At 37.5% G+C, this 9,615-nt stretch overlaps 1 protein-coding gene across 1 annotated transcript; it reads right to left on the minus strand.

The window, feature by feature from the left end:
- Nucleotides 1-5,134: 5,134 nt before the first annotated feature.
- ccl20a.4 (chemokine (C-C motif) ligand 20a, duplicate 4) lies at nucleotides 5,135-6,874 on the minus strand. Its single transcript, XM_077221892.1, has 4 exons — nucleotides 6,559-6,874; nucleotides 5,683-5,791; nucleotides 5,480-5,557; nucleotides 5,135-5,224 (listed from the first exon to the last, which is right to left on the minus strand). Exons 1-4 carry the CDS (start codon nucleotides 6,632-6,634, stop codon nucleotides 5,200-5,202), a joined length of 288 nt encoding a protein of 95 aa, XP_077078007.1. The 5' UTR covers nucleotides 6,635-6,874; the 3' UTR covers nucleotides 5,135-5,199.
- Between the last annotated feature and the right edge of the window lie 2,741 nt (nucleotides 6,875-9,615).

The raw sequence follows: 9,615 nt of genomic DNA on the forward strand, positions 1-9,615 counted from the left end.
TCTGGATTCTTCACCTGCACTGGAATACCAAGCACTGCACTGGGTCTTCATGGGAGATCACCAGCACCAGTCGCTCACCGAGGTCCCTGTGTCACCTTCCATCTAGCGCTGATCGCTTGACCTGCACCTGTTTGGAGAACTGTTCCCTGTGTTTTTGTGTCTGATCTACGTGTGTTTGTACACGTTAATAAAGAGTCTTTGCTATTACATCCGTCTCTGTGATCCGTTACACTCAGGGATTGTAGTCAGTATGTCGATTGACATTTCTTCACATCACATCACAGTCTTGCAAATGAGGATAACAATAGAGGCAATTACACTAACACTGCTTCGAATTTGATGGAAGCGGCAACTGGCAACCAGTGCAATTTAGTCAAGTCAAGTCTAGTCACCTTTATTTATATAGCGCTTTTTACAATACAGATTGTATCAAAGCAGCTTCACAGTGATAACATGAAAATAATACAACAAAGTTTGTTTCTAGAAGAAAATGGTATCATCGTCCACCTTAAGGCAGATCAATAATATTGTTGAATATTAAATATTCAGGGCTGATGAGGCTGGCACTTCAGGATGCATTGGGATTTGTCCAGGCGCAGGTCGTGTCTACCCTTAGTGAGGAGAGGTGTGACGTGTGCTCTCCGTGTGCTCTCTTTGGCTTGTTAAAGACCACTCTGGCTGCAGCATTCTGAATCAGTTGCAGAGCCCTGACAATGCAAGCTGGAAGGCCTGCCAAGAGAGCATTAGTCCAGTCTAGATAAAACAAGAGCTTGGACAAGCAGGTTGAGTAGCATCCTCTGATAGGAAGGGCCTGATCATCTTAATGTTGAATAAGACAAACTGCAGGACCGGGCAGTTTTAGTGATGTGGTTTGTGAAGTTCAATTGATCATCAAATACAACTTCAAGGTTCCTGGTTGACCTTGATGGAGTTATGGATGACAAACCAAGCTGAATGGAAAAGTTGTGGTGTAGTATTGGGTTGGCCGGGACAACAAGCAACTCTGTCTTCGCAAGGTTTATTTGAAGGTGGTTCTTCATCCAGCAAGAAAGGTTTTGGCAGACTGAGATGCGAGCAGCCACTGTTGGATCCTCTGGTTCGGAATGAGAGGTAGAGTTGTGTGTCGTCAGCATAACAGTGGTAGGAAAAAACATGTTTCTGAATGACAGATCCTAGTGATGATGACATGTAGATGGAGAAGAGAAGTGGTCCAAGTACTGAGCCCTGAGGCACCCCAGTAGTTAGGTGTTGCCACTTGGACACCTCCCCCCTCCAGGACACCCTGAAGGACATTGACTTGAACCATTGGCGTGCAGTTCCCAAGATGCCCTTCCTCTTTAGGATTGAGAGGAGGACTGGTGGTTGACTGTGTCAAAGGCAGTAGACAGATTCAGCAGGATGAAAACTGAGGATTTGGAAGCTGCTTTTTCCGTTCTCAGAGCTTCTATAATCGAGAGCATGCAGGGCAGTCTCAGTTGAGTTTCCGCTTTTGAAACCAAACTGGTTTTTGTCCAGGAGGATATTTTGTGTAAGAAAGGCAAAGATCTGGTTGAAAACAACTCGTTCAAGTGTTTTCGTGACTAATGGAAGAAAGGATACTGGTCTGTAATTTTCTAGATTTGCCAGATTTAGAGTGGGTTTCTTAAGCAGTGGGGTTACCTGAGCCTGCTTAAAGGGATACTCCACTTTTTTTGGAAATAGGCTCATTTTACAACTCCCCCAGAGTTAAAGTGTTGAGTTTTACCGTTTTTGAATCCATTCAGCCGATCTCCGGTTCTGGCGGTACCACTTTTAGCATAGCTTAGCATACATCATTGAAGTGGACAAGACCATTAGCATTTCTCAAAAAAAAAATGACCAAAGAGTTTCGATATTTTTCCTATTTAAAACTTGACTCTTCTGTAGTTACATCGTGCACTAAGACCGACGGAAAATGTAAAGTTGCGATTTTCTAGGCTGATATGGCTGGGAACTATACTCTCATTCCTGCGTAATAATCAAGAAACTTTACTGCCGTACCATGAGTGCAGCTGGCGTAATGATATGACGCAGCACCTGAAAAAAAGCCTATTCCGTCAACATAACCAACGTGACAACCTGCTTGCGCAGGGAGCGTTCCTTGTAGCATGGAGACATTTGTGACAGATGATTCAGAGGACATATACTACAAGGAACAAGGAATCGCAACTTTACATTTTCCGTCGGTCTTAGTGCACGATGTAACTACAGAAGAGTCAAGTTTTAAATAGGAAAAATATCGAAACTCTTTGGTCATTTTTTTTGTTGAGAAATGCTAATGGTCTTGTCCACTTCAATGATGTATGCTAAGCTATGCTAAAAGTGGTACCGCCAGAACCGGAGATCGGCTCAATGGATTCAAAAACGGTAAAACTCAACACTTTAACTCTGGGGGAGTTGTAAAATGAGCCTATTTCCAAAAAAAGTGGAGTATCCCTTTAAAAGCTATGGGAAAGGAACCAGTGTGAAGAGAGCTGTTGATGATGTGAGTAAGTGCGGATACATCTGAGGAAGAAATGGCTAAAAGATTAAAAGTTTTAAAAAGATTGATAAGATAAAACTATTAGTTCAGTAAAAAGCAATGGACTGTTTAAAGTGTGCAGTGCAATTAATAATAATAATAAAATAATAATAAAACTTTATTACAGACTCACCGGTCCAAATAAAAACAAACAAGACAGTACACACAATACAATACAATATAATAAAAACAAATACAACTTCAGAGGAGACAACTATACCAATGCTTCCATAACTTGGACTTATACATTGTAGTGCTAAACTTGATATTGGTCAATGCCACAATTATATAATTCTCTGAGTTATTCAGCCGAAATATAAATTTGTACATAACATTTCTCAATGTGGCTTGCAGAGTATTAACACCTGCAGCCACAAACATCTCACTGGCACTACACTAGAGGTCTGCGCGGGACACAATTTTCAGACCCGCTCCCGCCCGCTCCCGCAGTGTTCAGTCCCGCTCCCGCCCGCTCCCGCAAAGATTTGTCATTTTTAGTACCGCTCCCGCCCGCATCTGTGATATAATGTCCCGCTCCCGCCCGCACTTTCTGTCTGACGAAAGGTCTTGGGGAAAAAAATGCGTGCACACAAAATTCCTTACCAATACTTGGTAACATATTTATTGGTCCCATATTACGAACAGCATAATATTCACAACAGTACTTTATCTGAAGCACTAGAGGCGCTCTGTTCCTCGTCCATGCTGTCTATTTTGAACTTGAACTAGCTTTCGAATTCGAACTCGGAGCAGCGGGAAAGGAATTGTCTCTAAACAAGTGTGCGTGAGATTAGGCCCCGCCCTACCCAACAACATTCACAAGTTTAGGCTGCTTAAAACGTTTTTATTGCTGCCAATCAGAATCTCCCTCACAACTACAAATTATGTATGCTACTTTAATCATTTATATATTTTACTTTATACTCATATTTAATTTGCGGGAGTGCAGCGTATCATCCCTCCCGCCCGCACCCGCAAGTGCACCTCATCATCCCGCCCGCTCCCGCAATGACCTTTAAAAATTTGTCCCGCGCCGCACTGTACAGGTGCAAAACGTTTTGCGTCGGGACCCGCGGGTCCCGCGGGACTGCCGCGGGAGTGCAGACCTCTACACTACACCAGCGTGGTCTTCTCAGCAGAATTCTCAGTGCGTCGTTGTAAGCTACCTGAAGTTTATGCAAGCTAGCTTTGCTGAAACTAGACCACAAGTGGGCATTGTGGAGAGGAGTGCAGTAAGCTCTGAACAAAGCAACTTTCAGCTTGAGCATATATAGAGCGGCATTGCCTATAAACGTCAAGGTCATCCTTCAACTGGTCTGTAATGAGATGCCCAAGATACTTATATTGATAAGTTACAATTACAAATATAATTTATGAAAACCAGTCAGGAAATGTTCAATAGTTAGCTCTAGCAAAAAGTATATATTTTTCAGTCTTGTAGTATGAGAGTGAATACCAGACGGAAGGAGATCAAAGAGGTAGTGTGCAGGGTGAGTGGGGTCTATAATCATTTTGGAGGTTCAACATCTTGACAAGTAAATGCCCTCGACTGATGGTAACTGTGTGCAGATGATATTTTGTGCCATTTTGGTAACTCGTTGCTCACCCCTCTCTTTCTCATGTACAACTACTGTTGCAGGATGTGTTGCAAAATATCAGTACATTCTCCACTGCATATCGATAAAAGTTAACAAGAAGTTTCTGAGGCAATCTTGCTTTCTTTAATCTTCTCAGAAAATAAATACGTTGTTGTGCTTTTCCAGTGACAATGAAGGTGTGTGTAGTCTGAGAAAAATCCTATGTAATATTCAACCCCAAGAATTTAAAACAGGGAACTATCTCATCAGCCACTCCATTTATGAGCACAGGACTCAGATCAGTTTTCTTTGTCTTCCTAAAATCCACCACTATCTCTTTTGTCTTTTTGGTATTAAGGATTAGATTATTGTTGGAACACCAGGCTGTCCGATTTTGTAGTTTGTCCCTGTATGCTCATCATTGTTCATGATCAAGCAAATGATTGTTATATCATCTGCAAATTTTACGGTGGTGTTTGTTACATGGGCAGGTAGACCGTCATGAGTGAAGAGTGCATATAGCAGGGGACTCAACACACATCCACCAATATTCAGGGTAAGACCTGAAGAAGTGTACTTTCCTAGTCTTCTAGACATTCTGGTAACAGCTGGTTAAAAAGTCAAAATTAATTACTAGCTGCACATTTATGCTTTAGCAAGCACTAAACAGATTTTCAATGATTAATTTTAGGCTGGTGGCAAGTGGATACATGCTGCCACCTACTGTCTACTTTGTGTCCTTCCAAACATTCATGTGTAACTCCACTTAAACAATCCCCCCCTCCTAATTTTGCCTAAAAGTTTAAACATAGTTCTATCTTGGCCAGGTGTACTGCTATAAAAGATTGATTTATAGTGTTGAAATCCCAAAGCAACCCTGTGAGCATATTGTGAAAATACTTCAAACCTTATTAGAAATGTAGCAGATGAAACAATAGCAGACAAAACAAAAAGACACATTATTGCTGTCAAAACAATGTATTTATTAATTAATTATAAAAATAAATTGTAATAAATGTGTTTAATTTTACTGTTGATTTGTTCAATTTAAGTCAACTTTAGACCGATTTGATGGTGTCCACATTATGCTGACTTCCTTTTTTTCTCCCTGCGAGAAACAAAATAAAACCGTTAATAGAGGCTTAAGTTTTAACTTCAGCTCATTTACCAGTATATTCAGCATAAGGAGACAAAGATATTAAAAAAATAATAATCACATTTGCACATTACAAAAACTTGAACTGGGTCAGGACTATGTTTGCCAGTTTAGTCATATTCTAAGGTTACATTTTGTGCTCACTGCTATTCAATACTGTATATACAACTCTTTTTAAGAAACATAAATGTATAATGCTGAACTCACTGGATATGTGCAATGGCATTCTGAACCCATAGATCATAAGGGTTAGCACAGATCAGTCTGTCCTTTACCGTAGTAAAACTGCAGGAAAGAGAATGTTCTAGATTATATTCATAGATTGTTCTTTCACATTGTTATTGAAGAACATTAATAACAGAGACATGTAATTTTAATCTATTTAATACAGAACCAGCGTTGTTACTCACATGACAGCCTCTATGTTGCAGGTCATGGTGCCGTCCTGCCGAGTGAAGTCTTTCAGCCGGAGAAAAGGTAAAGACTGCGATGTATACTTGGTACAGCACCTCACCGGACCTTAACACATCACACACACTCAGTTCATGTGTTACCACCTGACCAACTAACCTCTCCCACAGGTTTATTCAAAGATTCATTCATCTACATTAATCCACTTTCCTGGTAAACTTGCCATTGTATATTATGAATATTGTTGGCTCTGTGACAAATTGCTTATGTGACCCTATTCAAAGTCACTCTGGGTAAAAACATCTGTTGAATGCATACATGTAAATTTTAAATTAACTATAAAATAATGCATTTGAATCTGTATAATATGCAGTACTTATTTGTGAAACCCATTTTACAATGCTAGAACAAATGGCATCTTGCAGTCATATGAAAAACGCCAAAGATGATCATTATGAGAAAAGAGCTAAATAAATATTCTTTAAAATATCAAATTTTTTGTTCCACAGGGAAAAAAACGACAAAGTGTAAAAACAACTGATTTTCATTGCTTAGATCATGTAACTGCAAAAACAGAACCATATCAAGCCAGTGATGCTCTGATAAGTTAGAGATATTACTTTTTTTTTTTTTTTTAACAGTAGGCTTATTCAATTCACCACTGAGTTAAGATAAATTCACCACAAATCAATTGCAAAAGCCCTGATTGTCAAACAGGGCAGTGTCTCAGCTATAGTAAACGTGTTCATTCCAAATGTGTAAAATATATAAAAATGCATGTGGCTATACATTTCAAGAACAGCCTTGTGAATTCAAAGCACTGAAGAAACACTTGAAATCAAAGAGAATGTCTGATAGAAGTCAGTTTTACTTACTGCTTTGACTCAAAGTGACCCAGAAACACAGCAGCAGCAGCAGCGTCGATGACGTCAGGACGAGTCTGCTCATCATGGGAGGGAATCAAGACGCTTATCGGTGAAAAATAAAATAAAAAGTGTTCAAAAGTATTTGATAAGTTAGTCCTATGGACAGTAGCCGCAATGTTGAGGAAGGTGATGATGAAGAGCATTCTCAAATTCTACATTATATAGCTGTTCATAAGGGGAATTTGAAGACCACATCATTGGGTGTGGAAGACAGGGGAAAATCATGGTGTTAAATATTAGTAGGTCGGCTAAATTTATGCTATAAAGTTGGATGTTCCATCCCTCTAAATATCCCAATTTGTGACATAATCACAAGATATAATCTTTTTTTTTCTTTCTTCGTCATCAACAAAATTACCAGTTTAGACACTTAACATGTGGTATATAATATGTAATGAATTGAATGCAAAAACGTATAATCATCATAATCACTCTGACACTCTATTTAAAAAAGGCAGTTGCCTCATTTTAATATTGAACAAATACAATTTTAAGAATAGACTTCCTTTATTATAATAACTGAAAATTAAAAAAGTTAGATTAGCTTAAAAAAATAACTTTTTTCCCCTCAACATGTAGATTTTAGGTAAAAATGTACAGTATGAATTTACTGTATAATGTAATGTTGAGTCATAGGCGTTTAGACCCATTTGCAGTGGTTTATTCACACATGCAATAAAGCAGAGAGAAGCAGACATGAACAGAAACAGGCTCAGATAAAGGGACAATCCAGTACTCGTAATGAAACGCAGGCAAAGGTCAAGGCAGGCAGCAAAGGTTCACAGAGTAGAGTCCAGGCAGAGATCTAAGGTCCAGATGATAGCAGGAGACAGGGAATAACGCTTGGTGATGTCTGCAGAGCAAAACAAGACTTCGCAAAGCAACAATGAAAGGGACAGTCCAGATAAAGAGGAGATAATGATGAACAGGTGACGGTGATGAGGATGATCAGATAAACTAGGCAGGGATGGAGATTGAGAGGGAGAGATGGGAAGTGCAGTTCTAAAATTCCGGAGAGAGGGAGCGGATGAGACCAGAGGGAGCGCTCCGTGACGTATAAGATGAGCTGTAGGCCCAGGAGCTGTGACTGGTCTTCTTAAAAGAAAAAGATTTAACATCAAAAAGATCATAGAAGAAAGATCAAAAGTAATTATACTGTACAAAAATTTAACAAATGTACAGCTCATAATGTATAAATGTTTATTTAAAAGGTAACCAAACAGAAATTGTGCCAAAAACCAAATACTAATAATAAATTCAGTGGAAATCAGAGCAATGTGGGAAAAATGGGTAATTTTTAAAATTAAATTCTGATTATTTTAAATAATTTATATTTGGCTTGTAGAAACACTGCACTTTAAAAAAAAATGTACTAAGTACTATATATATTTATATATACTAATCAAATAATCAAATATGGTAACACTTTAATTAATGTCTCCTTGTTACACACGTTACATGTATTTACTATAGTAATAACAATAAATTGGGCATAATTACATGCAACTAACCCTAAACCAACCTATTATACCTAACTCTAACCCTATAGTAAGCACATGTAGTTAAATACTATTACTCAGTGCTGAAATGTATAATTACACTGTAACGGGAACACATTAAAGCCTTGTATTGCGTGTGTGACTTTCTTCCCAATATATATATATAAACAAAGTCATGCAAATGTTCAATAAACATTATACAGTGAACACACCAAAGAATCAGTTACTGTAGCTCAGTTTTCATGAATTATTCTCTATTTAAATTGAAACCTTTTGAGGAAGGAAATAGTCATTCTTTGATGGCAGCTGAGTTACTCGAGTTAAAATTTTCATACATCTTCTTCCAAGACCAAATGAGATCATGCTTTATTATTAGGTGTCTTTAACTACTAGGCTACTGTATAATATGCACTTGCATTAAAAAAACTAAAAAAACAACTAAAAAACGTTTTGGTGCAAAAAAAGTTTGCTGCAATTGAAGTGAGATAAGAGTAAGGTTAGGGCCAGGTTTCATGGTGTGGTTAGGTTTAAGGGTGGGTTAAGGGGTTGGTGTATTCAGGCTTATTATCGTTAACCAAAACTAACCCAACTGATTAAACCTGGTATAAAAAAAAAAATATTAACATTAGTTGGAAACTAAACGAAAATTAGAAATGTTGCCTTAGCAATAAACTGAAATAAGTTAAAGCACTAAAATTATTAGCTGAAAAAAAAACTAAAAGAAAAATTAAACCTAAAACAAAAACAACAAAAAATTACAAAAGCACATAACAAAAGCACTCACATTTAAATTAAAATTAACATGAGAGCTAAATATAAAAATAAAAGTCATTTCAAAATATTAATAAAACTATAAAAAAAAACTAAAAACTAAAATTTAAATAACACTGGTGTAGGGTCAAAAATGCAATTATTGATGTATTAAAAAATTACAGATGTAATTAGTTAATTATAATTGCTTATAAAAAAATATAAGCACAATGTAAAAACATGTACCTACACAATAAGTGCATTGGATCAATTGATTAATTTAAATCTTACATATAGCATTTAAAGACACTTAATATAATGTGTGAGCCAAAATAATATAATAACACAGATAATTTAAACATCAACTCTAACAATTAGACTAACATTGAGTGGTGTCCGCCTTTCCAAGAAATCTAACATCACATTCTCTTATCATCACAGCTTAAATCAGATCACAGCACATGATGAGGAGAAACAGTAGGATCCAATTATTATGATCTAACCAATTCTTCAGACACTCCCCCGTTTAACATCATAAGTGTCTTTCATAGAAATTAAAGTTGAAATGTCAAGCAGCATGACACTTCTCTAAACCTGGAGGTGTAAATAAAAGAATATAAGAATGTTTTAGTAAAACCACTATGGAGAGCAATGCATTTAAGTGACATTAAAATTGTTGTTTAAAGTCGTGCAACAAGAAGACTGCGGGTTTGAAGGGAAGTGATTCATTGCTAAAGGAGCACTGTAAGGCTTTGTT

The sequence above is a fragment of the Siphateles boraxobius genome, unplaced genomic scaffold (genome assembly GCF_051911475.1).
Source record: "Siphateles boraxobius isolate OS27281-9 unplaced genomic scaffold, OSU_SipBor_1 86, whole genome shotgun sequence".
Taxonomy (NCBI): Eukaryota; Metazoa; Chordata; class Actinopteri; order Cypriniformes; family Leuciscidae; genus Siphateles; species Siphateles boraxobius.